This window comes from Aquarana catesbeiana, linkage group LG03 (genome assembly GCF_042186555.1).
Source record: "Aquarana catesbeiana isolate 2022-GZ linkage group LG03, ASM4218655v1, whole genome shotgun sequence".
In the NCBI taxonomy this organism is placed as follows: Eukaryota; Metazoa; Chordata; class Amphibia; order Anura; family Ranidae; genus Aquarana; species Aquarana catesbeiana.
The window spans coordinates 720,632,166-720,653,557 of NC_133326.1; the positions used below are offsets into that span (position 1 = coordinate 720,632,166).

Below are 21,392 nucleotides of genomic sequence, written 5' to 3' on the forward strand. Positions count from 1 at the left end.
GAGTGGGGCAGTGTCCATAGTGAAGTCAGTTCACTCTGTCATTGCTTCTGTCTCATAAACGCATTGCTAAGAGGTTCATTTAACCACTTCAATGCCGGGCACTTATACACCTTCCTGCCCAGACCAATTTTCAGCTTTCAGCGCTGTCACAGTTTGAATGACAATTATGCGGTCATCCATCACTGTACCCAAACTAAATTTTTATCATTTTGTTCCCACAAATAGAGCTTTCTTTTGGTGGTATTTGATCACCTCTGCATTTTTTATTTTTTGCTAAACAAATTAAAAAAAAAGAAAATTTAGAAAAAAATAAAAGTTTTGCTTTTGTTTCTGTTAAAAAATGTTGTAAATAAGTAAGTTTTCTCTTTCACTGATGGGCACTGATAAAGCGGCACTGACAGGCACTGATAAGGCGGCACCGATGAGCGGGCACTGACTATGGGCACTGATATGCGGCACTGATGGGCACTGGTAGGCAGCACTGATGGGTGGCACCGATATGCAGCACTGATGGGCATTGATAGGCGGCACTGATGGTCACTCATGGGTGGCACTGGGTGGCACTGATGGGCACTGATAGGCGACACAGATGGGCACTGGAAGGCTGAAAAGATGTGTTCTTATGGGTGACACTGATGGGCACTGATAGGCAGCACTGATGGGCACTCATGGGTGGCACTGATGGGCACTGATAGGCGACACTGATGGGCACTGAAAGGTTGCAAAGATGGGTTCTTATGGGTGACACTGGGCACTGATATTCGGCACTGCTGGGCACTGATGGGCACTGATAGGCGGCACTGCTGGGCACTGATACATGGCACTGATGTGCACTGATACGCGGCTCTGATACACGGCACTGATAGGCATCCCTGGTGGCACTGGCAGTGGTAGGCATTGTGAGTGGGCATTGATTGGCAGCTGCCTGGGCACAGATTAGTATTTTCCTGGGGGTCTGGGGGGCATACCTGGTGGTCCTGGGCAGCTTCCCTGGTGGTCCTGGGTGGGATCCGAGGGGGGGCTGTGCTGATAAACAATCAGCACAGACCCCCCCTGTCAGCAGAGCAGCCAATCGGCTCTCCTCTACTCGCGTCTGTCAGACACGAGTGAGGAAAAGACGATCACAGGCTCTTCCTGTTTACATCGTGATCAGCCGTGATTGGACACGGCTGATCACGTGGTAAAGAGTTTCCGTCAGAGACCCTTTACCTAGAACGGTGTTGCAGGGTGTCAGACTGACACACCGCAACAACGATCGCCGCTATGGGGCGCGCAGCAGCTCAATATCCTGAGGACGTCATATGACGCCCAGTCAGGATATTGAAACCACTTTGCCGCCATCATTCTGCTATATGGCAGGCGGAAAGTGGTTAAACACTTTCCATTTGTGTAATACTCTATTGTGAATTAATCCTGTTGGCTGTCACACTACGTTGGTCTGACAGTACAAATGCTGTAACCATTATTTTGAAGTAGATATAGTAAAACATTATTCTTGGTGAAGTATTCCTGTGTGGAGTGTCGCTTCCTTTGAATTGCTGACCAGGTGGAAGCTGGAGGTTGAAGGTAAAGACAAAAGATATATTATATTGTATATTGTGAAATTGTCTTTAAGTTTCTACCGCACACTAACATTACACCACAGCTGTGTCAAGGGGACTGAGTCAAAATGAAGGGGGCGTAATAGCAGAGTACAGGCCCAAATCAAATACCAGCAGCTCCTTCGGGGGTCAGTGCTACACTTGTTTGTGGGGACTTTAATTGTGTTGTGGACAAAACCTTGGACTGCTCCTCCCATCAGAGCATACACAGATATGAGCTAAAACCATTTCCTGAGGAGACCAATCTCTATGATACTTGGAGATGCACAAACTCCTCAGAACGGGACTATACATACTTCTCAGCCCCTCATAATTCCTACTCAAGGATTGACCTGATGTTATCTGACCTCACCATTCTACAAAGAACTTTAGAAGTGAAAATACATGTGATAACTTGGTCAGACCATGCCCCAGTGACCATTACCATACAAGAACAGGACTCATGCTACCCTGCCTACCTTTGGAGAAATAATATTTCGATCTTCTCTAATCCACTCCATAAGGAACAAATTTCTAAACTAATTACAGAATATTTTCAGATTAATAACAATGTAGAAGTAAATTTAATGTCATGTTATGGTGTGCTCACAAGGCTTATAGTAGATGCTTGCTGATCCAAGCTGCGGCAAGGGAAAAGAGGCAGGAGACTAAAATTCTTACCAACCTATCAGCAAATTTAAACACATTGGAGACACAAAACAAACAAAGCCCCTCCCCCATCATCAAATCAGAACTCTTATGCCCCGTACACACGGTCGGACATTGATCGGACATTCCGACAACAAAATCCATGGATTTTTTCAGACGGATTTTGGCTCAAACTTATCTTGCATACACACGGTCACACAAAGTTGACGGAAAAGCCGATCATTCTGAACGCGGTGACGTAAAACACGTATGTCGGGACTATAAACGGGGCAGTAGCCAATAGCTTTCATCTCTTTATTTATTCTGAGCATGCGTGGCACTTTGTGCGCTGGATTTGTGTACACACAATCAGAAATTTCAACAACGGATTTTGTTGTCGGAAAATTTTATATCCTGCTCTCAAACTTTGTGTGTCGGAAAATCCAATGGAAAATGTGTGATGGAGCCCACACACGGTCGGAATTTCCGACAACAAGGTCCTATCACACATTTTCCATCGGAAAATCTGACCGTGTGTACGGGGCATTAGAATGTAGGCAAAAACTTCGGATAGCCCTATTAGCAGAACACACAACATCAGTAAACAGCTTTAAAGCCACCTACTACGTACACGGCAACAAGGCAGGCAAACTTTTAGCCAATTATATACGAAAAAAGAAACAAAAAATTCTAAATTAAGCTCTATCACTGACCCCCATACAGGTCAAATAGTCTACCATCCTACTAAAATCACCAACGCATTCCAGAAATATTATAGTGACCTATACCATTTAAATTCGGACCCCAAAACTCCACAACCAAATGAGCTCAGTATAAACGCCTTTCTTAATTCTGTAAACTTGCCCAAACTAAGTGAAGAAGCCTCAGCATCTATGAACTCACCGATACTAGAAAAAGAAGTATTAGACACAATGAGATCACTCCCAGCATATAAATCTCCTGGTTGTGATGGATTCTCTGCAGAATACTATCAGGCCTTTGCAACAATTCTGTCTCCGCATTTACAAAAACTGTCCAACTATGCAACATCAAATGCCTCTTTTCCTGAAGAAATGCTGGAAGCCACTATTATAGCCAAAACCAGGTAAGAAGCCGGATTGTCCTCAAAACTTCAGACCAATTTCGTTGCTAAACACCGGATTTAAAAATCTATGCAAAACTCATTGCAAGTCGCCTGGCTATAGTAACCCCACATCTGGTAAAAGCAGACAAGGTAGGCTTTGTAAAGGGGCGCCAAGCTCCAGATGGCACACGTAGACTCTACAACCTGATACATATAACAGAAACTCGCAGAACCCCCACTGTAGTCCTGACACTAGATGCCAAAAAGGCGTTTGACAGGGTGCACTGGGGGTTCCTGAGCGTGACCTTAGAGAAATTTGGCTTTAACGGCCTTATGTACTCTGCAATTATGGCATTATACACAAAGCCATCAGCTAAAGTATTTACTTCTAATGTTTTATCAGACAAATTTCGCATTACAAATGGTACCCGTCGGGGATGCCCTTACTCTCCCTTGACTTTTTTCTTTAATGATGGAGCCCCTGGCGGAGACCATTAGAACTTGCGACGCAATTTCTGGTATCAACATTGGGGGATACTCCCACAAAAATTGGGTTATTCACTGATGATGTTGTCTTAACGCTGACCAGTCCGGCTTCCTCACTTGAAAAAGTACAATCGATCTTGCATGACTTTGGGTTGGCGTCCTACTATAAGCTCAATGCAAACAAATCTACTATCATACCCATAGGGCTGACAAGTAAGTTGAAAAACTATCTCAAAGCAACACTCCCATTTCAATGACCTAACATACCTTGGGGTCACACTGACATCACCATCAGCTTCCACGTATGAAGCAAACTTCCCTAAGTTGATAGGCATTATTAAACAAGATCTGCAACATATATCCAAATTTGAATTATCCTGGATGGGGAAGATAGCCGCTATGAAAATGATGACTTTACCTAAGATAATATACCATTTTAGAACTATACCGATAACTATACCAGAGCGCTTCTTTACAGAAGTGGATAAACTATTTCGACAATGTACATAGGGTACAAAAAAGATCAGAATTTCATATCCCCTATGAGGGAGGCACAAGTCTAGAGGAGGGGTGAACTTCCCCAATCTTAAAAAACATTATTTAGCGGCCCATCTAGATCAGATTAAAGCTTGGTTCAACCCACATACAGACAAATTGTGGGTTCAGATCCAGAATGGTGCGGTGGGGAATAAACACTTACTTACCTTGCTGTTGTCAAGCTTGACCCATATGAAACTAAACTGTAAGGCCTTTCCCTCAGTGGACTCTACTATATTAGCATGGAACAAACTACATACCACACTACCACAAGATGAAATGGATACATGCACTGATTTTCCAATACAAATATATGAATATATCATTCCGAACGTAAATAGCCAACCATGGATCAGAGAGGGAATACTGACCTACAAAGAGTTGTTATCTAAACAACCTAGACCCATATCATTCTCTCATATTCAACTTACATGTTTTCATAGAAATAACCCAAATATATCTTATAATATTCACAGAGAAACCTGGTCATATTTGATGTCTAGCCATGACAAGCCCAAAGGGATGTCATGGTTCTACAACAAGCTACAATATAGTGGATCCTTTCAAAAATCTTCTAACATGCAAAATTGGGAAAAGGAGATTGAAACCCCATACACACAGAGAGAATGGCAAAGCGCCATTCAATCTCACTTTCGCTACTCCCGTTGTGTGAACCACTGGGAACTGATGTTGAAGATGTTATACAGGACATATGTAACCCCAGTCAGGCCGGCACCAATTTATCCAGGCTCGTCTCCTAATTGTTGGAGAGTGTGGAGAAAAAGGAAGCATTTTGCATATTCTATGGAAATAGTGAAAAGCTTTTGGAAATCAGTCTTCTCCCTAATTACTAAGGTCACTGGCCTAATTATTTCACCGTCACCTCAAATGGCTATACTTAACATAGGGATACACACAATACCTACGCAATTCAGACCTATAGTCACGCATGTTCTAATAGCAGCAAAGCTAACTATTACCTCTAAATGGAAGTCTTTAGAAGCTCCTAATCTATCTGAAGTCATTTATAGAGTTAAACTGCAATATTCGTATGAAAAATACTTTGCTATACGGACTCAAAACCTACCCAAATTTAAACACCACTGGGACATATGGATTGCGAAATACCCAACTGATGTTTAGTGGCATATTTTAATCTATTTCTAAACATATTATTTTCTATTATTCCTTCTTGATTTTCTTTGGTTTGTTTGATTTATATTCGGTTCTCTGAATTGTCATTCTAGAAAAATTGATTACATGGTTTAAAATAACCATATAGTCAAAGGTAAAACACTGTAAAGGGTGCGGCCCCGTACTCCAAGGCACAATTATCTCCCTTTAAGGGGTGCCGGGAGTGCAACAGCAGCACCAACGCTGAGAATTAGCATTTTATTTATTTTATTTATCTACATACCTGTACCTATGTATCTTCTAATGATTATTCAGATGTCTATTACGTTTATGTTATGTAACTATTTGTTTTACTGCTGAAAATGTAATAAAAACAATTGAAAAGAGACAATAAATCTCTTTTTTTTTTTTATTCTCAAAGTGTCTGGCGCTTGTCTTACTCTATCTACACCACACCCACTATGCCTAGTAATCCACACTGTGAAGATGAATGTCAGCTCTCCCTGACTCTGGAGGTCACCATTAGGCCTCTAGGGGTCGGGGGTCATGGCTACATAATCTATATAGATTATCCAGATAGCAAATCACCCGTGTGCTGGATGGGGGTTTATTTACTAAATGCAAATCCACTTTGCACTACAAGTGCACTTGGAAGTGCAGTTGCTGTAGATCTGGGGAACATGCAAGGAAAATAAAAAACAGCATTTTTCCTTGCACATGATTGGATGATAAAATCAGCAGAGCTTCCCCTCATTTTAGATCTTCTCCTCTGACCTACAGTGACTGCACTTCCAAGTACACTTGTAGTGCAGAGTGGATTTGCCTTTAGTAAATCAACCCCACTGTATAAATACAAAGATGTCTGTTATATTCCCAGGAGATGAACATTGTCCTACAGGAGATGTTTTTATTATCTGTGTCCCTCCATATAACTAATCCTATGAATACAGTACAAGTCACAGCCCAGCCTCCCCCTGTGTAGAGGACGTGACCCTCCCAACTGCATTCTTCTCCGTGTCTTTCACTTTCATTTCCTCGTCTGCTGTCAGCGATGGCGTCTGCTGATCTGAGAGCTGAGTTGGAATGTTCCATCTGTCTGAACATTTATACAGATCCTGTAATGCTGAGATGTGGTCACAACTTCTGCCAGGATTGTATTGATCGTGTGCTGGATACACAGGAGGGGTCTGGAGGATATTCCTGTCCTGAATGTAGAGAGAAGTTTCCGGATCGTTCTGCACTGCAGAGGAACATAACACTACGTAACATAGTGGAGAATTTCCTGTCTGCTCAGCCAGTTCGGGAGGAGTCCGGGGTCTTCTGTACTTACTGTGTGGACTCTCCTGTACCTGCTGTTAGATCCTGTCTGCACTGTGAGGTTTCTCTGTGTGATAAACACCTGAGAGTCCACAAAAAGTCCCCAGAACACGTCTTATGTGACCCCACCTTGTCCATGGAGAGCAGGAAATGCTCCGTCCATAAGAAGATCCTGGAGTATTACTGCACTGAGGATGACACCTATATCTGTGTGTATTGTGTGATTGGAGAACATAAAGGACATGAGATGAAGTCACTGGATGAGGCATCTGAGAAGAAGAAGGAGACACTGAGGAATGTTCTACAGAAACTTCTGATAAAGAGAGAGGAGATGGAGGAAAGAGTCCAGAGTCTGCAGGAACACAGGAGGAAAGTAGAAGAAGAAGCAGCTGGTGACACCGAGAGAGTCACTGCCCTGTTTAGAGATCTCAGGAGACGTCTGGAAGACCTGGAGAAGAGAACCCTGAGGGAAATCTCCGGGAGGGCAGAGCGGATCTCCATCTCCATCCGGGATCTGGAAATAAAGAAGGAGGAGCTGTCCAGGAAGATGCGTCACATTGAGGAGCTGTGTAACATGACGGATCCACTGACTGTCTTACAGGAATCAGACACAGGTGACTTGTGTGATACTGAGGATGGAGATAATGAGGACCGAGAGAGACATGAGGAACTCCTCCATGATGGAGGGGGTCTGGATGTGGCGGGGGTCTTACACACAGGTTTATCTGATATAATAACAGAGGTAAATGTATACTCCTATATACAGGGAGCTGCAGACATATTACTGGATGTAAACACAGCTCATAATAATCTACAGATATCAGATGACAGGAAAACTGCATCCAAGTCAGATAGAAACCAGAATCGTCCAGAAACACCAGAGAGATTTCAGTTATATCTTCAGGTGTTGAGCAGTCGGAGTTTCTCCTCAGGGAGACATTACTGGGAAGTGGATGTCGGGGGGTCAGAGAGCTGGAGAGTCGGGATGTGTTACCCCAGTATAGAGAGGAGAGGAGGAAAGTCAGTGATTGGAAGTAATAGGAAGTCCTGGGGTTTGGACAGGGAAGGTGATCAGTATGAGGTGAAACATGACAGTATAAAGACCCCCTTACCCACCAATATCTCCAGTAACAGAATCAGGATATATCTGGATTATGAGGTCGGACGGATCTCCTTTTATGATCTGTGTGACCTGATCCGACATCTCCACACCTTCACCACCACCTTCACTGAGACCCTCCATGCTGTGTTATGGGTATATAGAGGTTGTATAAAGATCTGTGCGGGGAAACGGGAGATGTGAGAGCTCCGCCCAGAGACTGATGACATCATAGTAAGGGAGGGTCAGATCGGTTAAATATTCATCCAATGGGGCAGATGGTGGGGACTCCAGTCAGTGTCTCTTTTATTGTAGTTTGGGGTACAGTACAAATCAGGGTGCAGGGTTACAGAAATAGGAGGCCGTGCTACAAAATCATGCTGATCTGCAATGTAATAGAGGAAATAAATGAGTAGAATAGAAAAAGTCCGTTTATACTGTAGGTGTGAGATGTTTTTTGGTTTGTTGATGTACAAAGTAACATTATTGTGTGACCGGGTGTACCCCTCTCAGGAGGACTGAACCCCCAGAAATGTGGGGGAGGGGAGATAAAGTTTAGGGTTAGAGTGAGAAAAGAGAACAAAACGGAAACGTCTGTCATCTATCTCCTCTATACAGGGTCGGGGGGTCTGATCTCTGCAGTGCTCTATGTCGCCCCCTGGAAATTTACACCAGAACATGTTTTTATTAATGTCTCATCTTATCCAATCAGAGTTCTTGAACTCTGTGATGTCATTAAATCCCAATAGAACATTCAGCTTAACCCCTTGGTGCCAGCGCCTCCCAGCCCTTTAAGGGGTTTAGGGTGCCAGGAGGTGGGGCGGGGCTTATAATCCTGTGACCGCTGTGATTGGCTGTCATGGGGGTCACAGGATTGGAAAGCTCCCAATCACAAAGCAGCAATCGGGAGCTTTCTGTTTGCCACCAGAAATGTGCCAGTGTTCTGCCGAATAAGTTCCGCTCGGCGGATAAGTTCCTCACTCTACTGCGCATGCGCAGTACGATCCGGCGGAAATAGCCGAAGCGGAACAGCTGAAAATCAGCTGTACACGGGGCCTGTAAGAGGGCCCCTCGCGGGCTCGCTTCGCTCGCCACGCTTCGGGCACGGCCTCGCTGCGCTCAGCTCTTTTAGATTCCCCCTCTAGGTCCACTTGGATGGTGGGGAAGGAATCTGGACCCAGAGCGCAGGCGCCGTGTACAGCTGATTGAAGCGTTTGAGCTTCGGCTATCTCCGGCGGCTGACAGTAGTTGGTACTGCGCAGGCGCTGCGCCTGCGCAGTACAGGGGAGGAACTTATCCGCCGAGGGAACTTTCTCGGCAAGACACCGGCACTGGGTGCTCACTCTCTGCACAGCTGTATTTGCCATATTGCACCCAAATATGCAGCCGCTCAGTACCAAGGCTCACCCTCTGAGAGGCGGCATATTTGTATACTGTCGCCACCAACAGGTTAAATCTGAATACATTCCAAGGGCTTCAAACCAAAAACTGTGCAAATGTGTTTTTTTTTTTTTTTTTTAGAAAGCAGCCACAGCCTAAGTAAAAAAAGCCTTCGCCCTGCTTCAAAGAAGAACCCTTGCTCTCTGTGTGGAAGCAGCTGTCTCTCTGCAGAGGTCCAACCTGCCCATTGCTGAGTCACAACTAGTCACAGCCAATTAACAGGGAGTATGAGCTTTATGAATTGGAGAGATCTAGATTTGACTCAACAGAGAGTGTGTCAGATGTCTGCAGGGAGACCACTGCTTCCACACGTGGCGAGGGTTCCTGGCAGGGGGCTGGGGTTTCTACTCAAGTTTGATTTCATTTTGAAATAATTTCATGTACATTTTTATGAATAATTGGGGAGCTCTAATAAAGGAGGTTTGTTACTGGCCAGATCACCAGGTGAAAACAGAGGGAAAAAAGCATAAAAAATGCAGAATGCAGCCGCCACATCTAATGATTGGTAAGCTGCGATGTATGCCATTTTTGGTTTCGGGTTTATTATACCGCTTTAATTGGTAGAGTAATTCTAGAAGAAGGTTGGTGTCATATTGGGATAGGACATACATTAATGTTTTGGTCACATACTACACTATATTACCAAAAGTATTGGGACACCTGCCTATACACACATGAGCTTTAATGGCATCCCAGTCTTAGTCCGTAGGGTTCAATATTGAGTTGGCCCACCCTTTGCAGCTATAACAGTGTCAACTCTTCTGGGAAGGCTGTGCAAAAGGTTTAGGAGAGTGTCTATGGGAATGTTTGACCATTCTTCCAGAAGAGCGTTTGTGAGGTCAGGCACTGATGTGGATGAGAAGTCTCTGCTTTAATTCATCTCAAAGGTGTTCTATCGGGTTGAGGTCATGGCTCTGTGCAGGCCAGTCAAGTTCCTCCACCCCAATCTCGCTCATCCATGTCTTTATGGACCTTGCTTTGTGCACTGGTGCGAAGTCATGTTGGAACAGGAAGGGGCCATCCCCAAACTTTTCCCACAAAGTTGGGAGCATGAAATTGTCCAAAATGTCTTGGTATGCTGATTCCTTAAGAGTTCCCTTTACTGGAACTAAGCGGCCAAGCCCAACCCCTGAAAAACAACCCCACACCATAATCCCCCCTCCACCAAATAATTTGGAGGGGTGGCCCAATACTTTTAGCAATATAATGTGGATGAGTGAGTTTGGTGTGGAGAAACTTGACTGGCCTGCGCAGAGTCCTGACCCCAACCAGATAGAAAACTTTTGGGATCAACTAGAGCGAGCCAGGCCTTCCTATCCAACATCACCTGACCTCACAAATGTTCTTCTGGAAGAATGGTCAAACATTCCCATAGACACACTCCTAAACCTTGTGGACAGCCTTCCCAGAAGAGTTGAAGCTGTTATAGCTACAAAGAGGGGGCCAACTCAATATTGAACCCTACAGACTAAGACTGGGATGCCATTAAAGTTCATGTGTGTGTAAACCCCAGATGACGTCTAAGCAGACAAAACGCGTCAGATCGAGTCCTGCCAACATTTTTGCGCTAATCCATGTCTCTGTAAGAGCCCTTTTTTCCTGTTTACCCTCTTTTTATTAAAATATATTTTTTAAACGACATCACACTGTGTGGAATCTTACTTTAATTTTTGGTTTCATTGTGTGAGTACGTGGATACCCTTTGGTCCTCCTTCCCTCCATGTGAACTTCATCTGAATGTTTTACTGTGAACTTGCCGATGACCAGTACCGTTCAGACCCAGAATTGTGATTGTGGTGACCTGGATCTGTGATTGTATGAATATCACCACAAGCCTGCATGACTTAAGAGGTATATGCCCCTTTAAGTCCACTGTTTCCGGTAAGCCTTCACACAATTGGTGGTGGTTCCTCTTGCAAGATCCCCTTTCTGTCATGTTCTCACTGATGCCTCCTGTGATGTCAACTTACTGACCGCGTCTATTGACACCGGGACTTTTTGACTCAACCCTTCCCCTCCTGTTTTGTACACTTTTTTCACATTGGTGGACACTATTTATTCATTCATTTTTTGTTTTTATATTGCCCCTGCACACAGACAGACAGCTCCAGCGGTGTCCTATCACACCGGAGGGGGATGATGTCACCTGCAGTCTGCAGCACGCAGAGACAGTTCAAATAAATCTCCGTGTATGAGGAGCCCGGGTAGGATTCATGAGGGACCCGGCATGGTCAGACTAGAGGAATCAATTAAATAACCATAGACACATCAGAAGGACACAAAGGGCAGCTTAACATTATTACACTATTGGAGTCCTTTGCTTCTAATTACCCCTATGTGGAGCCCATCTACCGGAGGAAGCGTCCTCTCCCCTGTGACGGAACAGGAAGCCAACACTAGACCGGACCAGAACAAGCACAGACCCACTGAATGCACACAGGCACTTTTATTGTGTCACTGAGGTGAGAGTTCTGGGAGCCCCTAGTGGGCATCCATTGCCACGAAAAGTCACCAGATCACCCATCAACGCATGTTCACTCAATCAATCACAGTTTATGTATGTTTTTTGTATGCGATTTATGTGATTGAGCAGCACTGAAGTCACTTTGATTCACGTTTTTTATGTTTTTTGCTTATCAATTAAGGACATTCATGTTTGATTTTTATTAATATTGTTTATTTTTCACTTTGGTTCCATACTTTGAGGAACTTTATGAGGTGTCCAACTTTATGCATTAGCACGATTTATGGAGAAGTTGTTGCGCAGAATCACATACACAATTTATCTTTATTGTGCATCTTTTTAGTCTTATTAGTAGTGAGGGGTGTTCACTATTTTTGATTTTGCAGCATCAATACTATTATTTTCACACGATTTTACTATAGTAGCGCAGAAGTCCATCCTAGGATATTTTCACTTATTTTGTTTTTATATCTCACTTGTGTTTTTACACTCATATTGTGTTATATTTGGTCACACATATATTATCATTATTTTTCAACTGTATATGTAAGTGCTGTATTTTCTTTTTGGGTCATTAAAGTTCATGTGTGTGTAAAGGCAGGCGTCCCAATACTTTTGGCAATATAGTGTATGTATTAAGGGGGGAGGTGTAAGTAAGGTTTTATCCAATCACAGGCCTGTCTGTAAGGAAAAGTGTGTGGCTTGTTCGATGTCTTATAGCTGCATATATCCAGATTGATCTTCAGTGCATACCCAAATGTTTATGGGGCTCTCCACACACAATCAATCATTTCCTCTTTTTCTGTATAATTTTGTATCATTTGTAATTTTTCACTTTTTTGTTTTGAAAATAAAAAAAAATAAAAGCCATGTTGCCTGAAGTCAGCTCACAGGTCTTACCAGTGCTCTATGATGGTGAGGAGCCTTTCCCTGGCCCGGCTCTCCTCCCCTTTCTCCTCATCTCTGCTCCTCTTCTTCCCAAGGTGACCAGAGAGGGGAGGGAGTACTGGTGCTGGGAGAAGGGGAGCGGGCACCCTCCGGTGGTTGGAGGGGGGCATTGCAAGTTGTGCTGGCTCACTCTACCCACTGCCCACCTCCCCCCCATGCGGTGCGGCCCCAACAGGCCACAGACTGGCACCGGAGTTGGGGACCTCTGGTCTAAAAGAATAATGCAGAAATATAGGACATATGTGAATTGGCCTTTATTTATGTCATGTCATTTGCAGACAATTTAACCTGTATCATATTTTTCTTTATGAATGTATTTTTTGTTAATTTTTGATTAAAAAAAAAAAGAAAAAGAAAATAATTCCATGTTTGATTCCGGTATGGATTTCTCGTCTTTCCTCCCCTTCATACCTGTGCTCAGATCCCAATATCTTATACATATATAAAACCCATCAGGTGCTAAAGGGGTGTGGCTACAAATTCTGGATGAACCCTCTGCACATTGCTAGATACCGTTTCTATCCTACAACTTGTGTCTATCTGCCCCATATTGGCACTATATCCACTGGAGTATTTGTATTTTGCACAGCAAATATTCAATGCACTATGGAAACCTGGTGTACAGAACACCCCCAGAAATGTCATTTCCTGCCGCTGTGATTGGCTCACTCAATATTAGACATGTGCATTCGTTTTCGTCCGAATTTTGAGTATTTTCGTTATCGTTTTAACAAACGACAACGAACTTGCAGAATCCAAAAACCGAAAGATCCGACATAAACAAATGCTTTATTTTCATTTTAGTTGCGACAACAGTTCGATATAGATAGAAGATTCGACATGACGCTGACAATAGCGATCTGTGTCCATCGAACCTGTGGTCGAATGTGCCTAACCTTAACTCTATTAGTCCAAGATTATTCGACATAGAGATAAAAGATTCAACATGAAGATTTGATGAAGCAGTCACCGTGAGCGGACATTTATGGTCAAATGCTCCGCCCATAGGCTATAGAATAATTCTAATGTTGATTGACTAGTAATAATAATAATTAACCACTTGACCACTGGGCACTTAAACCCCCTTAATAACCAGACCAATTTTCAGCTTTCGGTGCTCTCACATTTTGAATGACAATTACTCAGTCATGCAACACTACGCAAATATGACATTTTTGTTCTTTTTTTCACACAAATAGAGTTTTCTTTTGGTGGTATTTAATCACCACTGGGTTCTTTATTTTTTTGCGCTATAAATGAAAAAAGACCGAAAATTCTGTAAAAAATGCATTTTTCTTTGTTTCTGTTATAACATTTTGCAAATTAGTAATTTTTCTTCATATTTTTTGCCCAGAATTTATACTGCTACATATCTTTGGTAAAAATATCCCAAATCGGTGGATATTATTTGGTCATTGTGAAAGTTATAGAATCCAAAAGCTATGGTGCCAATATCTGAAAATTGATCACACCTGAAGTACTGACGGCCTATCTAACTTCTTGACACCCTGACATGCCAGAAAAGTACAAATACCCCCCAAATGACCCCTTTTTGGAAAGAAGACATTCCAAGGTATTTAGAAAGATGCATGGTGAGTTTTTTGAAGTTGTCATTTTTTCCCCACAATTCTTTGCAAAATCAAGATTTGTTTTTTTTTTTGTTTTTTTTTACCACAAAATTGTCATATTAGGAGGTTATTTCTCACACACAGCATATGCATACCACAAATTACACCCCAAAACACATTCAGCTATTACTCCCGAGTATGGCGATACTACATGTGTGAGACTTTTACACAGCCTGGCCACATACAGAGGCCCAACATACAGGGAGCACCTTCAGGCGTTCTGGAGCACCCAGGCCAATTCTGACATTTCTCTCCTACGTGTAAAAATCATCATTTATTTGCTAGAAAATTACATAGAACCGCAAAACATTATATATGTTCTTTTTAGCAAAGACCCTATAGAATACAATGGCGGTCGTTGCTATTTTTTATCTCACACCGTATTTGTACAGCAATTTTTTTAACGCATTTTTGTGGAAAAAAAACAGTTTTGTGCTATAAAAAAAAAAAAACAGTAAAGTTAGCCCAAATAGTAAAGATACCCAACATGTCACCCTTCAAAATTGCACACGCTCGTGGAATGGCGCCAAACTTCGCTACTTAAAAATCCTCATAGGCGACGCTTTAAAAATTTTTACTGGTTACATGTTTTGAGTTACAGAGGAGGTCTATGGCCAAAATTTTTGCTCTCGCTCTACCGATCGCAGCGATACCTCACATGTGTGGTTTGAACACTGTTTTCATATGTGGGCGGGACTTACGTAGGCATTGACTTCTGCATGCGAGCAAAATAGGGACAGGGGCGCTTTCATTTTTTTTTTTTTTTTTTTTATTGTTTATTTTACTTTATTTATTTTAGTTTGCACTTTTTTGGCATGACAGGTCCTCTTTACAGTGAGATATGGGTTAATAAGACCCCACATCTCACCTCTAGGCTGGGAAGCCTGAAATAAAAAAAAAAAAAAAAAACGATCCTGGCTTCGATCGTAGCGGTGAGTCGGTAGAAGCACCGGAGGGTGGCGGGAGGGGGGGACATCCCCTTTCGCCTCCTGTAAGAACGATCAAGCAGCGAAATAATCATTCTTATGGTGTAGGGAATCGCCGTCTGAAAAAGCTGATATCTGAATGATGCCTGTAGCTGCACCCATCATTCAGATATCCCCGCACAAAGTCAAGGACGTCATATGACGGCGGGCGGGAAGTGGTTAAAACACATTTTTTTAACACAAAGTTGTCCATTTATACAATATTTCTAACACATAGCATGTACATACCAAAAATGACACCCCAAAATAGATTCTCCTACTTCTCCTGAGTACGGCGATACCACATGTGTGAGACTTCCACAGCCTGGCCACATACAGAGGCTGGGTATGGCTGAGCATGGCAGAGTATGGCAGAGTATGGCTCATCATGGCAGAGTATTGCAGAGTATTGCAGGGTATCGCCGAGTATGACTGGGTATGGCAGAGTATGGCTGGGTATCACCGAGTATTGCAGAGTATGGCAGAGTATGGCCGAGTATGGCTCATCATGGCAGAGTATTGCAGAGTATTGCAGGGTATCGCCGAGTATGACTGGGTATGGCAGAGTATGGCTGGGTATCACCGAGTATTGCAGAGTATGGCAGAGTATGGTTGGATATGGCAGAGTATGGCTGAGTATGGCAGAGTATTGCAGGGTATTGCAGAGTATTGCAGGTTATTGCAGAGTAGTGCAGGGTATTAGAATATGGCTGAGCATGGATGGATGGATTCGGCTATGGGTCGGTTGCTAAGTGGTCATACAACATTAGAATATTCTACTATAGCTTGTAGGCGGAACATTTGACTTGAAATGTAGGATTGCGGCGTCGTACAGTTTAGCTGCTCCGTCGAATCTTCTTCGAACATTCGACAGACACCATAAGCCTTCAATGACAGATTTGACCTTAACTATTTCGGATTTTCAGACTAATGGATTTTTTAACTAAACAAAATAAATAAAAACGGAGTAACTAAATAAATTTATTTTTTGGACGAAAACAAAATTCCAAAACGAAATATTTCAGTGTGCACATGTCTACTGAATATCTCACATTTGCACACAAGTACAGTATTAGGCACCCCCTTATTATATATATATATATTTCCAAAAGGATGCAAACACAGCAACTGTCCTCAATAGAATACTGTAATTGGACCAGGTGGTTATAATTAGTACTAGGGTTGCACCAATACCACTTTTTTTAAGAGTACAAGTACCGATACTTTTTTTCAAGTACTCGCCGATACCGATTACCGATACTTTTTATTATGTCATGTGACAGTGGACTGTGTCAGTAGTTTTCTATTTTTATTTTATTTATTTATTTATTTCAGGTACTTATATAGCGCCGTCAATTTACGCAGCGCTTTACATATATATATATTATACATTCACATCAGTCCCTATACCCTCAAGGAGCTTACAATCTAAGGTCCCTAACTCACATTCATACCTATACTAGGGCCGATTTAGACAGGATCCAATTAATCTACCAGCATATCTTTGGAGTGTGGGAGGAAACCGGAGTACCCGGAGGAAACCCACGCAGACACAGGGAGAACATGCAAACTCCAGGCAGGTAGTGTCGTGGTCGGGATTCAAACCAGCAACCCTTCTTACTGCTAGGTGAGAGTGCTACCCACTGCGCCACTGTGCCGCCCAGATTTTATTTATTTTTTTATAATTTTATTTTTTACAATTTATATTTTTTTTTGTATTTTTTTTTTTTTTACAATGCTTTCTTTTAATTCTTTCTCCTGTACCATGTCTGCAGTCTCTGACCATCTCCTGTACTATGTCTGCAGTCTCTGAACGTTTCCTGTACGATGTCTGCAGTCTCTGACCATCTCCTGTACCATGTCTGCAGTCTCTGATCATCTCCTGTACCATGTCTGCAGTCTCTGATCATCTCCTGTACCATGTCTGCAGTCTCTGATCATCTCCTGTACCATGTCTGCAGTCTCTGACCATCTCCTGTACTATGTCTGCAGTCTCTGATCATCTCCTGTACCATGTCTGCAGTCTCTGATCATCTCCTGTACCATGTCTGCAGTCTCTGACCATCTCCTGTACCATGTCTGCAGTCTCTGACCATCTCCTGTACTATGTCTGCAGTCTCTGACCGTCTCCTGTACTATGTCTGCAGTCTCTGACTGTCTCCTGTATTATGTCTGCAGTCTCTGACCATCTCCTGTACTATGTCTGCAGTCTCTGACTGTCTCCTGTATTATGTCTGCAGTCTCTGACCATCTCCTGTATTATGTCTGCAGTCTCTGATCATCTCCTGTATTATGTCTGTAGTCTCTGACCATCTCCTGTACTATGTCTGCAGTCTCTGACCATCTCCTGTACTATGTCTGCAGTCTCTGACCATCTCCTGTACTATGTCTGCAGTCTCTGACTGTCTCCTGTATTATGTCTGCGGCTCTGACTGTCTCCTGTATTATGTCTGCAGTCTCTGACCATCTCCTGTACTATGTCTGCAGTCTCTGACCATCTCCTGTACTATGTCTGCGGGCTCTAGAAGCCCTCTCTGTGTCCATTAGAGAGACCCCCCCTACAGGTTCCATTAGTGAACTATGACTTCAGGCTCCGATACTTCTGCATCACCAAACCTACCAAACTGACCAAACCAATCCAGGTGTCATTGTCAGCAGTGAGGGGGAATGTCCGTCCTCCCCAGAGGCTGTCATTCCACTGCTGTGGTTCCCGGAGGAAATCCCAGCACCCCCAATTTCTGAAAATGTATGCCTGGGCCATCTGATAGATAGCAATGGTCATGAAAAGAAACCTTTGCACTTTGTTTTGTTATAATTTTTATAATTTTATTTTTTACAATTTATATTTTTTTTTGTATTTTTTTTTTTTTTACAATGCTTTCTTTTAATTCTTTCTCCTGTACCATGTCTGCAGTCTCTGACCATCTCCTGTACTATGTCTGCAGTTTCTGACCATCTCCTGTATTATGTCTGCAGTCTCTGACCATCTCCTGTACTATGTCTGCAGTCTCTGAACGTTTCCTGTACGATGTCTGCAGTCTCTGATCATCTCCTGTACTATGTCTGCAGTCTCTGACCATCTCCTGTACTATGTCTGCAGTCTCTGAACGTTTCCTGTACTATGTCTACAGTCTCTGATCATCTCCTGTACCATGTCTGCAGTCTCTGACTGTCTCCTGTACTATGTCTGCAGTCTCTGACTGTCTCCTGTACTATGTCTGCGGGCTCTGACTGTCTCCTGTACTATGTCTGCAGTCTCTGACTGTCTCCTGTATTATGTCTGCGGGCTCTGACTGTCTCCTGTACTATGTCTGCAGTCTCTGACTGTCTCCTGTACTATGTCTGCAGTCTCTGACCATCTCCTGTACTATGTCTGCAGTCTCTGATCATCTCCTGTACTATGCCTGCAGTCTCTGACCATCTCCTGTACTATGTCTGCAGTCTCTGACCATCTCCTGTACTATGTCTGCAGTCTCTGACCATCTCCTGTACTATGTCTGCAGTCTCTGACTGTCTCCTGTATTATGTCTGCAGTCTCTGATCATCTCCTGTACTATGTCTGCAGTCTCTGACCATCTCCTGTACTATGTCTGCAGTCTCTGACCATCTCCTGTACCATGTCTGCAGTCTCTGACCATCTCCTGTATTATGTCTACAGTCTCTGATCATCTCCTGTACTATGTCTGCAGTCTCTGATCATCTCCTGTACTATGTCTGCAGTCTCTGACCATCTCCTGTACTATGTCTGCAGTCTCTGACTGTCTCCTGTACTATGTCTGCGGGCTCTAGAAGCCCTCTCTGTGTCCATTAGAGAGACTTCCCTACAGGTTCCATTAGTGAACTCCCTTCCTGTGTTATGTTTATAATAAGAGATCATGGGAGGATCCCAGGGTAATGAAGACTACTTAGGGGAGCATCTCTGTGTTTGAGTCGTTGTCGTAGAAACATCCAATTCGCATGACAGGAGATTGTGACCGTCTCTCTATGGAGCCGGTTCACACATCTCAGTGGCGGTTGCGGAGCGGCTTGCACAGGGGTCCTTTGCGTCTTTGGCTCCGTCTCAGGGCCAAATTCAGGCAACAATTTGCCCGCAATTCGTCCCTCAAGCGGAGAACAGGGACGCACCGGACCCCTACTGCAAGCCGCATCCATCTGCAGTGTGAACAAAGCCTCAGACTCTCCTGTACCAGAGCCTATGGAGCTGCTGCTTTCTATGACTTCAGGCTCCAATACTTCTGCATCACCAAACCTGCCAAACTGATCAAACCAATCCAGGTGTCATTGTCAGCAGTGAGGGGAATGTCCGTCCTCCCCAGAGGCTGTCATTCCACTGCTGTGGTTCCCGGAGGAAATCCCAGCACCCCCAATTTCTGAAAATGTATGCCTGGGACATCTGATAGATAGTAATGGTCATGAAAAGAAACCTTTGCACTTTGTTTTGTTATCTCATTTGCACTATAGAGATTAGTAAAGACTGTTAAACTTGTCCTCAGGCCTGGTTTGAAGTCATTTAAGGGGGAGTATAATGGGGCTGGTGTATACAAAGAACATGGGCCTGTTTATAGCACATTAGGGGTGTGAAGTGCAAGGTATTACAGTGTCAAGCAAGGACATGAAGGAAGAACAAGGCCGTTACTAAGGGCAAACAAGTTCACAATGTAGAGTCATAAGCAAACAGTCAAGGTTTTCCGCAGAAGGGAGTTTAACCACTTGCCGCCCGCCATATAGCATAATGACGGCGGCAAAGTGGTTTCAATAGCCTGACTGGACATCATATGACATCAGCAGGATATTGAGCCGCTGCGCGCCCCCCGGGGATGTGTAGACCCCTGCTATATGCTTTATGGGCGCACCATAAAGATGTCACATTTATGTCATCAGTATTATTAACCACTTCGGCCCCGGGAGATTTTGCCCCCTTCCTGACCAGAGCACTTTTCACTATTCGGCACTGCGGCATGTAACTGACAATTGCGCGGTCGTGCGATGTTGTACCCAAACAAAGTTGATGTCATTTTTCCCCTACAAATAGAGCTTTCTTTTGGTGGTATTTGATCACCTCTGCGTTTTTTATTTTTTGCACTATAAACAAAAAAAGAGCGACAATTTAAAAAAAAAAAAAGCAATTTTTTTTTACTCTTTACTATAATAAATATCCCCCAAAAATATATAAAAAAACATTTTTTTTCCTCAGTTTAGGCCGATATGTGTTCTTCTATATATTTTTGGTAAAAAAAAAATCGCAATAAGGGTATATTGATTGATTTGCGCAAAAGTTATTGCATCTACAAAATAGGGCATAGTTGTATGGCATTTTTATTATTAATTTTTTTTTTATTAGTAATGGCGGCGATCTGCGATTTTTATCATCACTGCGACATTATGGGGGACACATCGGATACTTTTGACACTATTTTGGGACCATTGTCATTTATACAGCGATCAGTGCTATAAAAATGCACTGATTACTGTGTAAATGACACTGGCAGGGAAGGGGTTAACCACTAGGGGGCAATGAAGGGGTTAAGTGTGTCCTAGGGATTCTATTTGTGGGGGGGGGACTACCTAGGACATGACAGCGATTACCGCTCCCAATCACAGGGAGCAGTGGATCTCTGTCATGACACAAGGCAGAACGGAGAAACGCCTTGTTTACATAGGCACTTCCCCATTCTACCTCTCCACACCACAATCACGGGCCATTGGAGAACATCGAGTTCCCGGGACCCACAGGCACACTCCCGCTGCGTGCGGCGGGCACTCCCGTGTGCCCGAAAGGTGGCTAATTTAAAGGGATGTACCTGTACGCCCATTTGCCTGCCCGTGCCATTGTGCCGATGTACATCTTTGTGCGGTGGTCGGCAAGCGGTTAATCTTAAAAAATTCACGTCGTTTTTGGTTTAGTCCAACTGAGTGCTGTGGATTGGTCAGCAGGTCAGTATTGTTTCTCTATAGATATGCTATGGATACCGGGGAATAGGGTGACCACATTTCCAAACTGCCATTCAGGGACAGCCCCCCCCCCCCACCACGCCCCAAAAAAGATGGTTTTTGATACTTTT

General features: G+C 43.4%; 1 protein-coding gene across 1 annotated transcript; it reads left to right on the plus strand.

The window, feature by feature from the left end:
- Nucleotides 1–6,475: 6,475 nt before the first annotated feature.
- LOC141134925 (E3 ubiquitin-protein ligase TRIM39-like) lies at nucleotides 6,476–10,056 on the plus strand. The gene has a single exon (XM_073624356.1). The coding sequence runs from the start codon at nucleotides 6,521–6,523 to the stop codon at nucleotides 8,087–8,089; it is 1,569 nt and encodes a 522-aa protein (XP_073480457.1). The 5' UTR covers nucleotides 6,476–6,520; the 3' UTR covers nucleotides 8,090–10,056.
- The last annotated feature ends 11,336 nt before the right edge of the window (nucleotides 10,057–21,392 follow it).